Below are 18,846 nucleotides of genomic sequence, written 5' to 3'. Positions count from 1 at the left end.
TGCTTACCCCTCTGGGGCCATCCACGGTGAGCAGAGGAAACCCAAGGCAGACAACTGCAGTGACATAGTCCATCACCGACACCTGGAAATAATGGCAGTTTGTCTCCAAGTCAACTGAATTCACTGCAGCTGCACACTACCCAGAATCTAGGGGTGGTCCAGACCTACCATCCAGTCCCACCCTCCTCCCCATTGTAAGCCCTAGGTGTACCGGCCACAGCAGCAGCAGCAATAGCACAGAACACAAGATGTGCTATTCCACCAGCAGCCACCACCTAGAGAAGTGCAGCCTTCATGGACCCCAGCAGAGGGCTGAACCAGAGGATGGCAGATCTAACACTTCTACCCTGTCAATGTGTTAGGCTGGAGTTCCCCCCACTTTTTCCTCCACTAACAGCAAATGCAATCAGAACACAAACGCTGCTCTTTTCCCTTAACTGAAGAAAATCTCTCCCTTCTGAACTTAATAAATAGCTCCCACATACCCCAAATCTCTCAGCACAGTCGCTGACTGAGTACTGCCATCCTTGGGACCAGGGAGTACCACGAGATAGCCTTCTTCCTCCCACATCCCTAGACGTCACACTTGACTACCCCAGGTGACACAGCATAGACCTCGTTTATTGATCCACTTGAGAACTGGGGCTTTGGACATGGCAGGGTCACTAATATATACTAATTAGTCATGCAAACTCATATACACCCAAATTTTTGTAAAATAATAAAGGTTCCTTGATGTCTTAGAAAGGGACAGAACATGAACACAACATTAAATTCCAAAACTATTAAAATTTTTGCTGTCTAAAATTATTGTTTTGTTAAGGTGGGAGAATAGTACTTATGTTTAGGGGGGAAAAGGAAAGAATTTTTTCTGATACATGCTAAAATACAAAAAATAAACAAAATGATGATATTTGTGATGTTCTTCGAAGTAAGTGGAGAAGAGTGAAAGTGGGCAGAAGTAAGATGAAAAAAGCCTGGTCATGAGCCTATCACTGGTAAAGCTGGGCGAGTGGCCCAAGGGCCTTATTATACTACTCTATCCTTCCTTTAAGTTTCTGCTTAAAATTTTCCAAAGTTTGTCTCCTACAGTGTGAAAGACAAGTATGTAGGTGAAGCATCTAGCACGGTGCCTGGAATGTAAAATAGGACTTAAGTGCAGCTCGCAGTAGTAGCAGCAGTCTCCAGGACAATCTCCAAATAAGAAAGGGATTACTTACGTGACAGGCCACCAAAGCTCCTGTGTTCCAGCCAATCAAGATAATAGGTTTGTGGGGAAAATGGCTGTGAATCTTTGTGGGAAGAGAAAGAAGACAGTAAGTCAGGAGGTCACACACTGGTGCAGAACATGGACTGAAATAAGAACATTCTCACCTCCAGCACTTTGCTTCTCACTGCCCCAATCATGTGCTCCAGACACTGCAGAACTCCTACCCCACTACCATTGTTCAGCAGATGGGTGGCCACAGGGATGACCTAAAGGGAAGAAAGGGGCGGCCGTGACAGCAGAGTGAAGTTCAAATCTTTCCTCAAGTCTGCTGAGCCACCCTATATCCCTTCACCTTGGATAAGCACCATTTGGACTCCAAACAAAGAGAGAGCTGGGGGATGCTCCACATCAAGTGCATCCATTTCAACCCCCTTCTCCTTTTTGTCTGCTCAATCCTCCAAGACCATAATCCCCCCCACCACCAGGAGGGAGTTCCTCTGGCCCCCACACATACCTTGCCTAAGCAGGACAGCTGAGACTGCCAGAAGCGGTGGCGGCGGGAGGTGGGGAACACGGAACTAGAGGGCCCAGAGGAGGCAATAAGGATGAGAGGAGAGCCAGGGAGCTTGCTCTAGAGAGAAAGAACCCACCAGAGAGCCAGTAAGTAAGAGGTGGTCCTCCACAAAGCCCCAATACCTTTCTCATCCCAACCAATGCCGATCTGCTTATAAAACTATGTTAAGTACTACATGTGGTCAGTTATTTAATGAAAGAAGTTAAATAAGCCATTTATTATCCTCTTGCCAAGGTTCTAATACAGAGTTCTCAAAAAAACTTCATGGGCCATGGTTAAGTCCAACTTACTGGTTTGTTATGAGAAAGCACTCCCACGGCAGGGTCCCAGGGCCTCTTCAGCAAAAGGGACAAGGCTTCAGCTCCTGCAGCCCCTGTCTTTGTGTTGGATGACACAAGCATCCGGTCTATCAAGGTAGGGATCTAGAAGCAAAGGGGAGCAAAATGAAGTCCAAAGCAGGAGACCACAGCATCAGGCAGGAGGACATAGCCCCACTAGCAGCCAGGGACTTCAACTAAGCTTCTTAAACTTCCTCATGAGAAAAAAAATATTAATAAGTAGATGCCTGAAAAATATGCCTCCTATCATTAAAAGTAAATAGATACAATCTTTTGGAAACCAATCTGGTGATGCACATCAAGAGACCTAAATTTATTCCTATTTGTCTCCTAACAAACTACATTAGAAATACACACACACACACACAGTTCCCGTTACGGCTCAATGGGCTAAGAACCTGACATAATATCTGTGAGGATGCAGGTTCAATTCCCGGCTTCACTCAGTGGGTTAAGGATATGGCATTGCTGTGGCTGTGGTGTAGGCAGGCAACCGCAGGTCCAATTCAACCCTGGCTCAGGAACTTCCATATGGTGCAGGTGCGGCCCTAAAAAGAAAAAAGCAAAAAAAAAGAAATACGGGGTTCCCACTGTCTCTCAGTGGGTTAATTACCTGACGTAGCATCTGTGAGGATAAGGGTTCAATCCCTGGCCTTGCTCAGTGAGTTAAGGATCCAGCATTGCCACAAGCTGTGGCGCAGGTCACAGATGGAGCTCAGAGCCATTGTTGCCATGGCTGTGGCACAGACCTCAGCAGCAGCTCCAATTCGACCCCTGGCTCTAGAACGTCCATATGCTGTAGATGCAGCCATAAAAAGAAAAATACATAACTAAATAAAGGAAGGAAGAAACACACACACAAGGGTGGAAGTGTGCAAAAGAAAAACTCATTCAATAATAATCAAAACGAGGAAACAAAATAAAGGCATACCTAAAAAAGTAGTTAAGCAAATTATCTACATAATTAGTTATTATGGATTAATTTAAAATAATTTGTAATAACAGAAAGAATTTGCTGAAATGTTAAAGGTAAAGGAGAAAATATAAAAATTATCTCTATTTGGAGTTCCTTCTGTGATGCAGCAGGTTATAAGGATCTAGCATTGTGTCTGCAGTGGCTCGGGCCTGGCACAGCTGGGTTAAGGATCCAGTGTTGCCGCAGCTATAGTGTAGGCTGCAGCAGTGGCTTGGATTCTATCCCTGGCCTGGGGAACTTCCATATGCCACGTGCGTAGCCAAAAACAAACAAACTCTACTCAGGAAAATACCATATGCCTATATTTAATAATGATCTTTATGGAAATATGAGTAATTTTTCCTTTGTTAGACTTCTATATTTTCTAAATTTCTTCAGTGTACATCAGCTGGTTTTACAAATTAAAAAAACAAAAAACAAAAAACAACTCCGCATTATCTTCTAGAGCACTGCAGTGCCCCCAAATAATGCATCCTACTATAGTGTATATACAGTTGACCCTGAACATGGGGTTGGGCCCCCATGCAGCTGAAATCCATGAATAACTTTACAGTTGGCCCTCCGTATCTGTGGTTCCATATTACACTATTACAATTCACCAAAAATGTGACCTCACAGATGTGTAAATATAGGTTTCAGTCACAGTGATGCTTACACTGAGAAAAAAATACCTGTGTGAATCCCACACTACCCACAAAAGGCCGAAATGACCTAGAGGAAAGGAAAGATTTTTAAATGTTAGAGGTAGTTTTCAAAGAATAATAAAAATAAAATTTTTTTGAGAAACTGGAGAATAAAAAGTACTATGGTGATGCAGGTTGTAAAAATTCAGTCCATAGCTAACATCATACTCTGCAGTGAAAAATTGAAAGCTTTTTCTCTAAGATCAGGAACAAGACAAGGATGCCCACTCTCACCAATTTTATTCAACAGAATACTGGAAGCCCTAGCTGGAGCAGTCAGACAAAAAAAAAAAAAAAAAAAAAAAAGTAAAAGGCATCCAAATTAGAAAGGAAGAAGTAAAAACAAAAAACAAACAAAAACAGAAAGGAAGACGTAAAAATGTCATTTCTACACAATAATAGAAAAAGAACGTAAGAAAACATTCTTGTCAACAATTTCATCAAAAAGAATAAAATACCTAGGAATGAATTTAACCAAAGCAGTGAAAGACCTGTACACTATAAACCATTAGACATTAATGAAAGAAACTAAATAAGATACAAATAAATGGAAAGCTAGTCCATGCTGAAAGATTAGAAGAATTAATATTATAAAAATGTCCGTACCACCCAAAACGATCTACTATACAGATTTAATGCAATCCTCATCAAAATTCTAGTGGCATTTTTTCATAGAAACAGAACGAACAATCCCAAAATGTATATGGAACAACAAAAGACCCTGAATAGCCAAAGCAATCTTGAGAAAAAAGACAAGGTTGGAGGCATCATGCTTCTTGATTTCAAATTATTTTTTTACAAGTTACAGTAACCAAAACATAAAAAGACATATAGATAAATGGAACAGAATAGAGAGCCCAGAATTAAACCCACACTTAGATGGTCTATTACTTTATGACAGAGGAACCAAGAAATATGTGGGAAACAGATAGTCTTTTCAATAAATGTTGGGGAAATTGGACAGCTATATATGCAAAGAAACTGGACCACAATATTACATCACACACAAAAACTAACTCAGAATGGATTAGACTTGAATATAAGATCTGAAACCATAAAATTCCTAGAAAAAAGCATAGGCAGTAAGCTCTTTGACATCAGTCTTGGTGATGATTTCTTGGATCTGATACCAAAAGCAAAGGAAGCAAAAGCAAAATAAACAAGTAGGCCTACCAACTAAAAATCTTCTGCATAGCAAAGGGAAACATCAACAAAATGAAAAAGCAACTTAGTGAATGGAAGAAAATATTTACAAATCATGTATCTGATAAGGGGTTAACATCCAAAATATATAAAGAACTCTTGCAACTCAACATCAATAAAATATGCTGATTAAAAAATGAGCATATCACAGAGTTCTCATGTGGCTCAGTGGGTTAAGGATCCAGTGTTGTCGCTGTAGTGGCCCAGGTCATGGCAGTGGCGGGGGTTTGATCCCTGGCCTGGGAACATCCACATGCCACAGGCATGGCCAAAAAAAAAGAGAGGTGGAGACAGACCTGAATAAACATTTTTCCAAAGAAGATCTACAGATGGCCAACAGGTACATGAAAAGACATTCGACATCACTAATCAGGGAAATATAAACCAAAACTACAATGAGCTATCACCTTACACCTGTTAGAATGGCTATTCTAACCCACAAATCAAGTGTTGGCATTCCTGTCATGGTGCAGTGGGTTAAGAATCAAACTGCAGAGGCTTGGGCCCCTGCAAAGGTGCAGGTTCAATCCTGGGCCTGGTGCAGGGAGTTAAAGGTTCTGGTGTTGCCACAGCTATGGCTCAGATTCAGTCCCTGGCCCAGAAACTTCATATGCCACAGGTGCAGCCATAACATTTGAAAAGGAAAGAAAAGAAGAGAAAAAAAACAAGCATTAACAAATGTTAGCAAGGATGTAGAGAAAAGGGAAACCTTGTACATCTCGTGAGAATGTAAACCGGTGCAGCCACTATGAAAAACAACACAGAGGTTCCTCAAAAAATCAAAAATAGAACTACCATATGAGCAAACAATTCTACTTCTGGGTATTTATCCAAAGAAAATGAAAATACTAACTCAAAAAGATATGTGCACCCCTATGTTCACTGCAGCATTATTTACCATAGCCAAGATATGGAAACAACCTAAGTGTCCACTGATAGATAAATAGATAAAAAAAATGTGGCATATATACACACAATGGATTACTATTCAGAATAAAAAAGGAAATCTTGCCATCTGCAACAAACATGGGTGGATCTTGAGGGCATTATGCTAAGTGAAGTAAGTCAGAGAAATAAATACCATATGATATCATAAATACCATATGATATCACTTGTATGTAGAATCTAAAAACTAACGAACAGGAATTCCCATCGTGGCACAGCAGAAATGAATCTTACTAGGAACCATGAGGTTGTGGGTTTGGTCCGTGGCCTTGCTCAGTGGGATAAGGATCCGGCGTTGCCATGAGCTGTGGTGTAGGTAGCAGATGTGGCTCAGATCCCGCCTTGCTGTGGCTGTGGTGTAGGCTGGCAGCTGTAACTCCAATTAGACCCCTAGCCTGGGAACCTCCATATGCCGAAGGTGCAGCCCTAAAAAAAAAAAAAAAGCAAAAAGCAAAAAACAAACAAAATCTCATACAAAGAACAGACAGGTGGTTGCCACAGGGAGGGGGTGATAGGTAGGTGAAATGGATAAAAACTATCAAAAAGTAAAAAATAAAGTCATGGGATGCAACGTACAGCATGGTGACTACAGTTAATACCGTACTCTGCATTTGAAAGTTGCTAAGAAAGTAAATCTTAAAAATTCTCCTCACGAGAAAAAAATTTTTGTAACTACATATGGTGACAGACTAGATTTAATGTGGTGATCATTTTGCAATACATATAAATATCCAATTGTTATATCATATACTTAAAACCAATATAATGCTGTATGTCAAGTATACCTCAATTAAAATAAAAAGTTCAAGGACAGCATAAACAGACAGATTGTTCCAGGCAGTGACAAGCAAGGACTGAGCTCTTAATTTAAAAAGATCAAAACTTAGGGTTCCCACTGTGTTTCAAAGGGTTAAGAATCTGAATGCAGCAGCTCAGGTCACTGTGGAGGTGTGGGTTCTGTCCTCAGCCCAGTATAGGTTGCAGCTGTGGCTCGGATCTGATCCCTGGCACGGAAACACCCCACTGCGGGGGGGGGGGGGGGGGGGGACTATAAAAAATAACAATAAAATTATATTAAGAGCAGAACTAGTAAGATTTCTGCATAAGAAATGAGGGGATTATAACTATGAGACTTTCTCAGTTTAATTCAGGAAACAGATGTTTATGCAACACTTTTGTTAAAAGGCACCAGGCTAGTGGGTATTACTGCAAAGGAATTTAATCTGCAATGGTTAATGAAGACAAACACACAAATAACAAAAGGGGGAAGCTGAAAAGTGTTGTAAAGAAAGAGAAGCCTCAGACTGCTATGATTCAAATCATCCCACAGAGAAGAGGGAAGCAAACAGGCAATTTTCATCTGAAAATGCAACATGAAAAGTGAGATTCACTCTGTGGAATTCCAGCAGAAGATGATAAGGAAAAGCTTTTCAGAGATACAGAACATAAACAAGAAAGTACAGGGCTTATTCTTGGCACAGATGGCCTGAAGTCAAGGATTCCAGTGAGGAAGGAGGAACGCTTAAAGCTAGTAACAAAGGCTAGGGCCAAACTGCAAAGTATCTTCACCTTATACTGGCCATTTCCTTGTAACCAACTCTGTAACTGTGAGCCACTCAACACTGAGGTAGAGGATCTGACCTGAATTAGACTTCAAAAGCTTTTATCTGGCAGCAACAGAGTACATTTCTGAAACGACAAAGCCTTGAAACTCATTTTCTATAAATACAGAATATTTAGAAATAATCAATAACCAACTTCTCTGCTTGGAGCTGGGCAAACCATGCTTCCCTGGCCTCTCCAGGCCTGCATCAATCTCAACAGTGAGGAGGCTAGGGTCTATACCTTCCTGCTCCTTTTATTTTTATTTATGTATTTATTCTTTGGCCATGCCCATGGCCAAAAAAGTTCCCAGGCCAGGGATTGGACCTGCACCATAGCTATGTAGAACCATAGCAGTGACAATGCTGGATCCTTAACATGCTGAGCCACCAGGGAATTCCCTCTACTTTCTTTACACTTGATCTAATGGTGAAAGTAGCTGGGCCAAGAGCATGAGCCCATCCACCTGCATTTTCATCCAGCAGGTATATTAGAAGTTTTGGGAAACAATCTAAATATTTGTTGTGAAGCTGACCGTCATGGGAAAATAAGAGCCCAATGATAGAGGAACCACTGGAGCAGAGCCTCCAGTGGACAGCCCCTCAAGGTCTGGAGGCACCAGCGTGTCCTCTGGCATTCCAGCTAACCTGCACTAGGACTGAGCATATTGCACCGTGCACCCCTGTGGAGCCCCACCAGGGGTCCATCATGCTAGAAAAACCTGAACACTACTTTATTCACGTGGGAACATTCAGACAGTAACTAATGTCATCAGGGAGCAGTGTAAACTTCTATACAAGGGAAATTTCCTCAGAGGTATACTGGCCGGGCAAAGCAAGGCAGACAAACGGACCCTGGGCACTACCAACACTAGTTCTCCTGAGGATATCCACCAGTGTTATACTTTTCCCACAGGTAGAATGCTGTGGAGAACATCAGAAATGCACGAAATGGAGTTCCCGTTGTGTCTCAGTGGTAAACAAGTCTGACTAGTAATCATGAAGTTGCAGATTCGATCCTTGGCCTCGCTCAGTGGGTTAGGGATCCAGCGCTGCCGTGAGCTGTGGTGTGGGCTCCCGATGCTGCTCAGATCTGTGTTGCTGTGGCTGTGGCGTAGGCCAGCAGCTATAGCTCCGATTTGACCCCTAGCCTGGGAACCTCCATATGCCTCAGGTGCGACCCTAAAAAGACATAAGACAAAAAAAAAAAAAAAAAGAAAGAAAGAAAGAAAAAAAGAAATGCACGAAATACTCACAGGCCACCCCTCTCTGCCAGGGACTTGTCTCGGCCCCACACCTGTACCTACGTCTGCCCACCATTTACCTGCCGTGCCCAGGGTTTCCACTGCAAAGGAACAGTGCAGGGGGATGGCTGGGACTATCTTTTGATTAGTCTTTCTCCACTAGAAAATAAGCTCCATCAGAGAATATTTTTGTTTTGCTCAGCCCAGCATACTGTAGGCACAAAATAACTATTTGTCCAATGTATAAATTAACGTCAAATTTCCTACCATGCATTTCATTAACACATCTAATCCTGAGTTTTGTTTTATTTTCACACCAAACCAGTCTTCTTTTGCTTTCAAACAAACTCCACATCCTTCAACTTACAAACAGGTAGGAAACAATGAGTCTGGAAATGTGGGGGGTACAGCTGGGGAAAGCTGCTGGCCAGGCAAATTACAGGAACAAAACAGGCCAGCTTCCTGCAAAGGAGAAGAAAAAGCACTTAAAAGAAAAAGTCAAGGGAGTTCCTATTGTGGCTCAGTGGGCTAAGAACCTGACTAGTATCCATAAGGATGTGGGTTCGAACCCTGGCCTCGCTCAGTGGGTTGAGGATTCTGTGTTGATATAAGCCAGCAGCTGTAGCTCCAATTCAACCCCTAGCCTGGGAACTTCCATATGCCCTACCTGTGGCCCTTAAAAAAAAAAAAAAAAAAAAAGTCAAGAACTGAACTAATCCAAGTTATCTGAGGCCATTTTTTATCAGAGCAAAACATTCTAAAAATGATGGTACCACTTATAAATCATTAACACTTATTGTGGGTTTCCTATGTGCCAAATTCTGTGCCAAGTATGCTATCTAGGTTAACTAATTTTCACTAAAATCCTAGATAGGTATTATTATTAGCCATTCTTTAGAGATGAGGAAATTGAGACACTAATCCAAGATTACACAGCTAATTAGTGATCAAGGTGAGATCAGCCAGGCAGTCTGCCTCCAGAACCTGTACTCCACCACAATGAACACAGCCCATGCAATAACTGCAATTACAAGAAACGGAATCATGAAGAAAAACAGTTTAACTTTGTGTAATACTGTCCAAGTAAGAAAGCAGGGAAACGTAATGATATGTTTTATAAAGAACGATTAAAGTCAAAGTGTTGCTACTGAAGTCTCGACCAAATCAGAAGAGATGAGGCATTCCGTCACAGTGCTCCCCTGCTTGGAACACCTCCCACCCCCACCCCTGCACCCCGACCTCCACCGCTCCGCCTCCTGCCCCTCTCAGCACTCCTCCCTGGTAAACACTTCATCTTCTCCTTCCTCACCTCACCTCAGAGGTGATTCAAACCACAGGCTGCAAGGCTGCAGAGACTAAACACGTTCTCTGGTTTTCAAGCTCCACACCTCATCAAGGAGACAGGAGATCTGAACACATATACACTGGACGAAAATGTAAAATGATACCATGTCTCCTATTTTTCCATTTGGCCATGCTCACAGTATGCTAAGTTCCAGGGTCAGGGAGCAAACCTGTGCCAAAGGAGTAACCAGAGCCACGGCAGGGACAACACCAGATCCTTAACCAGTGAACTCCATGTCATGTCTCCTATTTTTTTATAGCAAACCTGTTGGCTTCAGTCAGTCCTCCAGGCTGGCCTAGCAATGACCTTGCCCAACCCCACTTTCTAAACCCAAAGCAGAGGCTGGCTACCCCAGGGCAGGGCAGGGAAGATGCCAATCACAGCCTCACCTTCCCTTTCAGCGTCTGCAGAGCATCCAGGTAGGCCGCCAGCATGGGCAGACTCAAGGTCTCCACCAGGGTGGTGTGCAGCCACTGGACCAGCTTGGTGTCCCAGCTCACACTTGCCAGAGCCTGCCGCACTCTCCTCGCACACTTGTCCACAGCAACACGGCGCAGCACTGGCTCGTTACAAGCCTGAAAGGTGTAAGTGGAGTGACAAAGCACGAGGGCCACCTTGTTAGCAACCGGGGTTAGGGTTGGGGGAGTCAGGGGAGTGGGGGGGACCCAACAAGTCAGTCAGCCAGGAAGGCCTGAACTAGGAAGAGCCCACCCTGGAGATTTCTGGAGTCTTACCCCTTCATTGGCCAAGCGGGCAAGCCGGTCAGACTGCAGGGCTTTGAGGATCTTGTTGAATAGCTTGTTCTGGGCCATTGTCCAGCCAGTCCTATAAGAGAAACCCTGAGGAATTAAAGACAAACCCTGGGAACATGCTACATGCATGTACACTCTACAAAGAAGATTACGTCATGTTTTTTGTTCTGAAATAGTGTGACTCGAAGTAGCTCATTACTAAGCTAAAGCACAACACCTAGACTCTGGTCCCAATCCTGCCAGTGAACCTCAGCACATGTCTGTAATAACATACACACTACAAGTCAAAACCAGTCACAGACGAAGTCTTTTGATACTAGCAAAGCTAACTAATTCCCTAGTGACTAAAAAAATCCATTAGTAAACAAAAGTATGGCACTGCAGCACAGTCATACCTGAATTTCACAAGTTGAATATTTCACACAAAAAGGTAGACAGGGTGAGCAAGCATATCCTAGTGTACTAAAACTTCAGACTAAGAGAAAGAGGCCCATTTAAATCAGCTTTAGGAACAAAAATGAAGCGGCTATCCTCCCAATCCTTAATATTCCACCCCTCACTAACCTTTCTTCCTTTGTATATTTTTTCTGTGTATCACACTATTAAAAGAATTGACTTTGGGGGAGTTCCCATGATGGCGCAGTGGTTGACAAATCCCGCTAGGAACCATGGGGTTTCGGGTTCGATCCCTGGCCCTGCTCAGTGGGTTGAGGATCCAGCGTTGCCGTGAGCTGTGGCGTAGGTTGCAGACACGGCTCGGATCCCGAGTTGCTGTGGTTGTGGCATGAGCTGGCGGCTACAGCTCTGATTAGACCCCTAGCCTGGGAACCTCCATGTGCCGCAGGAGCAGCCCTAGAACAGGCAAAAAAAGACAAAAAAAAAAAAAAGAGTTGACTTTGGAATGGTGTGTTCCATCTAAGGTTAACGGTGTAGCAACCCAGCCTATGACCCTGGCATATACACACTTACCTGCCCTTTTTTTTTTTTTTTTTTTTTTGTCTTTTTGTCTTTTTGCCATTTCTTGGGCTGCTCCTGCGGCACATGGAGGTTCCCAGGCTAGGGGTCTAATCGGAGCTATAGCTGCCAGCCTATGCCAGAGCCACAGCAACTCAGGATCCAAGCCACGTCTGCAACCTACACCACAGTTCACGGCAATGCCGGATCCTTAACCCACTGAGCAAGGGCAGGGATCAAACCCGCAACCTCATGGTTCCTAGTCGGATTTGTTAACCACTGCGCCACAACGGGAATTCTTGCTTATTGAAGGCTTTGTTCCTCCTCCCATCCACCCCCCACCCCACGCAAATGAGCTGTATACTCCCTACAATTAGAAACCTGTACTACTGCTCTTGTTCCCACCTCATCACACCCAGCCCACAGTGTGGAGACTCCTAAAGCTCCCTCCACCCCTCTCCTAGCAATCTTAATTACCGTGATCCAACAACCCCAAAGATACTAAGAGAAAGGTAACTGAAAATGCCCAATTAGTATTTGTTTACCAACTCTCCCTGTCATAAAAATAAACTGGTGATTAAATTTCCTTTAAAAAAATTTAAGTGTAGGCCAGACCCAAATGAGAACCTGGAGTGAGATCAAGGCAGCACTTCAAATCAGTAGGCATCAAGTAAATAGGGCCGAGACAACTACCAGCCAAGTGGAAAAAGGAAATCTGGACTCCAACACATCACTTTCTACACCAAAACAAACTTCCAGTGGAGTAAAAAGTTAAATATTAAAAAATAAACTGACCAAAGTACTAGAAAAAAAATAGTGATTAAAAAATATTTATCAGGATTTCCTGCTGTGGCTCAGCAGATTACGAACTCAACTAGTATCCATGAGATGCAGGTTCAATCCCTGTCCTTGCTCAGTGGGTTGGGGATCCAGTGTTGCTATGAGCTGTGGTGTAGGTCACAGACGTGGCTCAGAACCCACATAGCTGTGGCTGTAGTAGAAGCCTGCAGATGCAGCTTGGAATGAACCCCTAGCCTGGGAACTTCCATATGCCTCAGGTGTAGCCCTAAAAAGCAAAATAAATAAATAAATAAATTATCTACCTGGTCTATATCTTAGAATGTTTAAGGCCTTTCTAAACATGACCTAAAACCTAGAAGCCATAAAAAGATAAATGTAACTACATAAAAATTTCAAATTTATGTAAATGAAAAAATAAAGTTTTATAAACAAAGTCAAAACACAGTAAAAAAAATAAATAAATAACTACCATTTCGTTAAAATAGAAAGAGCAATGGGCAGGAGTTCCTACTGTGGTGCAGTGGGTTAAGGATCCAGTGTTGCTGCAGCTTTGGCATAGGTAGCAACCGCAGCTCGGATTTGATCCCTGGCCCAGGAACTTCCATATGCCATGAGTGCAGCCAAAAAAAAAAACAAACCAAAAAAAAACTATGAGTGAAGAACATGAAAAGGCAATTTGCAAAAATGTACAGTCAACACCCTTCAAAACCAAACATACAAATTAAAATAATATTATTTTTCACCTGTCAAACAGGTAAAAATTTAAGAAGTTCAATCTGTGTTGTAAGGGCATAAAACAGGTCTTCCCAAAGTTTGTTGATGGAAATATAAATTAGTACAATCTTTTGGAAATCCAATTTAGAAAATCAATTTTGTAAAAAAACAATCAAAAAACCTAAGTCACAGCATATTCTGCTTGCTACAACTGCTCCATTTATTTTATTTATTTATTTATTTATTTTTTTTTTTTTTTTTTTTTTTTTTTTTGCTTTTTAGGGCCACACCTGAGGCATATGGAGATTCCCAGGCTAGGCACTGAATCGGAGCTGCAGCTGCAGGCCTACACCACAGCCACAACAATGTGGGATCCAAGCCACATCTGCGACCTATACCACAGCTCACAGCAACACTGGATCCCCAGCCCATTGAGCGAGGACAGGGATGGAACCCACATTCTCATGGATATTAGCAGGGTTCTTAACCCACTGAGCCACAACAGGAACTCTACACTGCCCCATTTCAACCAGCTGAAAGCCAAAATCCTTGCCTCTCCAACCTCATCATCCAGATTGCACCCAGCTTACAGTGCTTTCCCACACTGCCCCCTCCCTCCCACCAGCCCCTGCACATCCTGCAAGCTCCCACATCACAGACTGGACCAGGCCATCCATTCCCCCCACCTCAAATAGTTCCCTCTCCTGCCTCTGGGTCGGTGCCCAAATGTCACCTTCTACTGAGGCTTCCCCTGACTCACCTCTATTTAAAACTGCCAACCCCTCACTCCCAGCCTGGGATTCCCTGTCCCCATTTTCAGCCACATTACCACCTCACATTCTATTCACTTTGTCTGTCTGGTCTGTCTCCCTCTGCTAGAATGTAAAGGCCAAGATGGCAGAGATTTCTGTCCATTCTGTGTAGGTGCTATATCCCCAGCACATACAGTGTATGGCGCACAGCAGGGACTTGAAGATCTGCCAAATAAATAAATGGAAAATTGTATGCATACCACCTTCTATAAACAACCAAATGTAGATTCAAACCCTCACACTCTCTACCACAGTAAGCACCCAGGTGCTGGGCAGCACAGGAGCCCTAAAAAACCACTTAGGCCCACTGTAAATTGAGCCCTTCTGGGTACCAGGTGCTCAAACCACAGGGAAGCGGCTTCAAACATTAACAGTCTCCACTTCTCTTACTTTAGACCAGCATCCACCCCATCATAGCCCACTGACCAGACCCCCTCTTTTCTCCAGGTCATCTTTTTATACGGACACCAATAACATGGCCCAGTAAATACGCAGATAGAAGACAAATTACCTTTTGTTAGGAAAGAGTAAACACCCTCCAGAAAGGGAGGAATAGTTCAGCTTCCTTTCCTTCTATAAAATAAAACCTCCACCTACCACATCTCCAGTTTGACAACTCACCAGTTACACAGTACACAAGAGTAACTGCACACCACTACACAGAACACTAGCTATGAGCCAGGAGCTGGCTGTGTACTCTCAGTCTCCCTGACTGTCAAAGAGGTGGACTACGTGACCTCTAAAGTTCCTTCTAGCGATAAAAAACTCAGGTTAGCTATGATTAGTGATGGGAACAAAAGTTCTGTAAGAGCAGCTGAAGTCCATGATCACAGAATTCTTTACAAGTGCCTTCTATCTTTCTTCTTTTTTCCTCCTCCCCACCTCGCCCATAGCAGATGGAAGTTCCCTGGCCAGGGATCAAATCCATGCCACAGCAGCAACCTGAGCCACTGCAGTGACAATGCCAGATCCTTAACCCACTGAGCCACAAGAGAACTCTAGAAGTGCCCTCTATCTTTAATAGCTTTTATTGCCACAGCTAAATCCCTTAACCTCCAAAGCTTCTCATTCTTTTATAACCCCCTTCTGGGGTACTGGAAGCAGTCCTAGGTTTCTTGGCATGGTCCTTTTTCTGATTTTCCCATAGCTCTCTTGGCTTAATTTCTGCTATTTCATCAGGATCTAGTCAGTTTTTTTGGTGATTTGATATTAGAGAGATTCTGGACTTGGGAGACAGCAGGGTAGAAGGTTTTACTCAAAGTTGGGACTCAGGACACCTTGGGACCAGGAAGGCTTGTGGAAACCAGCATCTTAGCCCATTAGTTCATAATCTCATTTTCCTTGACATTATTTAAATATAAAACACTAACATAGGTAGCATCTCTCTTACATATGATTCTCAAGTAGGCTTGGGGATTTGGCAGTGGTGGTGGAGACAGAGGATGTCCACAAGTAGTTATAAAGAGCTCTCAGGAGATACACGGATATTTTCATATTAATAAACCTCTTTGCTTTTTTTTTTTTTTTTTTTTTTGTCTTTTGTCTTTTTGTTGTTATTGTTGCTATTTCTTGGGCCGCTCCCGCGGCATATGGAGGTTCCCAGGCTAGGGGTTGAATCGGAGCTGTAGCCACCGGCCTACGCCAGAGCCACAGCAACGCGGGATCCGAGCCGCATCTGCAACCTACACCACAGCTCACGGTGACACCGGATCGTTAACCCACTGAGCCAGGGCAGGGACCGAACCCGCAACCTCATGGTTCTTGGTCGGATTCGTTAACCACTGCGCCACGACGGGAACTCCCCTCTTTGCTTTTAATAGCTAGTTCTACCCTATTGGTGGGCATTAGGGTTGTGTCTCTTTTATTGCTATTATAAACAGTCCCAATAACCATGGCTCCTCTCTCCTCTCCCCAATACACACACACATCTTTATCTTTGTATGGTCATGCAAGTATCTCTGCAGAATAAACCTCTTGAAATGGAAATGAAAAATCTGTGTTAAAATTTTAGAATTTCAGGAGTTCCCGTCATGGCTCAGCAGTTAGCGAACCAAACTAGCATCCATGAGGAAACGGGTTCAATCCCTGGCCTTGTTCAATGGGTTAAGGATCCAGCATTGCCTTGAGCTGTGGTGTAGGTTGCAGACGTGGCTCAGATCCCTAGTTTCTGTGCCTGTGGTGTAGGCCCACAGCTGCAGCTCCAATTGGACCAATAGCCTGGGAACTTCCATATGCCACGGGTGCAGCCCTAAAAAGCAAAAAAAAAAAAAAAAAAAAAAAATTTAGAATTTCCATCTCTGTAAATAGTATGTATACAGCAGTATCTCAAAAAATAGTTTCTTGAAAGCAGTATTAACACTGCAGTCTTAACCCCAGCAATAATGCTCAGGGATAATCAAACAGGTTAAGCAACAAATACAACTTCTTCACGTCCAACAATCTCTTGAGCTTTCTCGATGCCTATTGATCATATAGCAAACATCCACTCCAAGGACAGAGAATGAAGTATAATTTTTATTTATGAGGTACCAACAGCATTTCCAAAATTATCCTGTTTTTTATTATACAACAGGATGTTCTATTTGTCTTTCTTACTCTATATTTACTCAGAAACCCAAAATGATGGGAACAAGGAAAATGATGTGAACAAAATGGGAAGGGAACTAGAAAGCTATTTAGAAATTACTGCCATACACCAAGGGCAGCTGAAATTAAACTGAAAAACCACGATGCTGAAAGGTTAAAATCCCCCCAAAAGTTCTTAGAACTGTTGCTGGATATATAACAAAGTGATTCCAAGAACTGAAACATGTTCTTTATGTTTTGTCAGCTTCGTGGGAGGCTGGAAAATTAAGTGGGCAGAAAAAAATGATCTAACCCAAGATTAAGGTAACGAGCATGCAAAAGATATAATTAAGGAAAAATTTAAAAACAGGAGACAGAATTTTAAATACAAGTCTAAACAGCCAAATAGCTGATGGGAACTGTGGTGAGTCCACACACTCCCCTACTCGAAACTATGCAGCCTCCCTGAGTGCAGAAATGCCTGCTCTCCTCGCTTAGATGAGATCAGACAGCCTTACGTTCCCTCTGCTCCCACTGAACCCGAATGACGTTCTGGCTTCTGGCTCAACTGATCCAAAGTGGCCAAAAAGTCATTCTGGTCCTAGAAAAGCCTGACGTCCTCAAAGGTTATTCGTTCTCCAGTATTAATTCAATAGTAAAATGTCTAAAGGATTTTTTAAAACCCAGAAGTCAAGCAAAGAGAGACAACGAATATCAGAGAGAAGAAACAGGTCACACTTACTTTTTCAGATTATAAAATTCTTTGCTTAAACACCAGGAGAAAGGAAGAGAGGACTGAAGGGGAAAGAGAGAGACAGAGGAAGGCAGAGGGAGAGAAAATAAACAACTCGAAGATCTCGAACTCAAAATTTCACACACCCAAGATTAACACATAGATACATGCAATATTGAGAGATACAATTAGAGCAAATTTAGAAAAGGATCATGTTTTAAAATTGAATTCAGAAGTTCTGATTTCTAAGATAAGATAACCTGCTTTCGGATACTAGATCCTTTTGAAAGGATTGGCAACACTGAAATACTGGCAACATCCTAAAATCCATTTGAGCGAAGCTCTGAAGTATCATATGTCAGGAGTTTTTCATTAAAAGTCTTTCAAGGCTGTGCATCTAATTAAACTTGGCGTTTGACAAACATCTGGAGGAAAAAAGCTGGTCCAACTTCTTTGGGACATTACTGCACCAACAAAGATAAATCATTTCCAAAGGTTCTCTAAGTCCCATGACTTTGACATGCAGACACAAGAACAAAATTGAGACCAGAGGTCAGCAAACTTCTGTAATGGACTGGGTAGTAAATATTTTAGAGTCTGTGGGCCGCATGGTTTCTTTCACAACTATTCAACTCCGCCGCTATAGCGCAAAAGCAGCTACAGACAATATCTAAATGAGTGGGCATGACTGTGTTCCAATAACACTGTATTTATTAAGGACACTGAAATTTGAATTTCATTTGTCTTTTTTATTTTTTTTCAACCACTTAAAAATGGAAAACTATTCTTAGATCATGGGCCATACATAAAACAAGCCATGGGCCAGATTTGCCGCACAGGCCATAGTTTGCCAACCCTTGATCTAGACAATTAAATCAAGCAGAGAGAGATATTTAAACTGTTTCATAAAATATCAGGCATTACTAGAGAAACTCTGAGTCCACTGGGGGGGGGGGTCAGGGAGGAGCTGGGTTTGCTTCATTTTTTAAACATGGAAAGTTATCTGAAGGTAGTTGCTACTAAAATAATTCAAGAGGGGAAACAGGATACTAAAAAAAGAAAATTAAGTTTCTGACTCCACTGATAGAGAGATCAGTAATCTCTCAGAAAAAAAAAAAAAAAAACAGATTTCTAGAGAGTATCCTATAGTCCATGAGTTCTTGATGTGGGAAACTGTAATTTTACATGATTTTACAGGAAGAAAAGAAGCAGCAATTTAACAATCAAATCAAGGGAAAGAATGGCAACAATATGATTATAATCAGCACAGAGGGAACTGTTTTCTCAACAGGCTAGAGATCCAGGATTTGAGGACAAGGTCATAAAATGGTGACCTCTGAAATTGAAGCCAATAAATATTATCAAATAATGAAATCAGCTGTGTGCAAAAGTGAC

General features: G+C 42.5%; 1 protein-coding gene across 50 annotated transcripts in view; it reads right to left on the bottom strand.

Moving 5' to 3' along the window:
• The window catches only part of KANSL3 (KAT8 regulatory NSL complex subunit 3), a 54,313-nt gene that overhangs the window by 27,316 nt on the left and 8,151 nt on the right, over nt 1-18,846 (bottom strand). For all 50 annotated transcript variants that reach the window (XR_014841459.1, XR_014841479.1, XR_014841476.1 and 47 more), the window contains 7 exons: nt 10,855-10,945; nt 10,510-10,695; nt 2,075-2,206; nt 1,725-1,841; nt 1,375-1,476; nt 1,221-1,292; nt 8-82 (listed from right to left, as the gene is read on the bottom strand). Coding sequence is in view for 22 of the 50 variants with exons in the window: in XM_085018685.1 (XP_084874811.1) it covers nt 8-82; nt 1,221-1,292; nt 1,375-1,476; nt 1,725-1,841; nt 2,075-2,206; nt 10,510-10,695; nt 10,855-10,945 (775 nt within the window). In the remaining 28 variants the exon portion in view is untranslated. The remainder of the gene's footprint in view (nt 1-7; nt 83-1,220; nt 1,293-1,374; nt 1,477-1,724; nt 1,842-2,074; nt 2,207-10,509; nt 10,696-10,854; nt 10,946-18,846) is intronic.

Source organism: Sus scrofa, chromosome 3 (genome assembly GCF_054392235.1).
Source record: "Sus scrofa isolate SSC_HxYL_T2T_F1_AM1 chromosome 3, Sscrofa_HxYL_maternal_Yorkshire_Landrace_v2.0, whole genome shotgun sequence".
NCBI classification, from domain to species: domain Eukaryota; kingdom Metazoa; phylum Chordata; class Mammalia; order Artiodactyla; family Suidae; genus Sus; species Sus scrofa.
The sequence above is the reverse complement of the archived record's forward strand: the minus strand, read 5'-3'. Positions and strand labels throughout refer to the sequence as shown.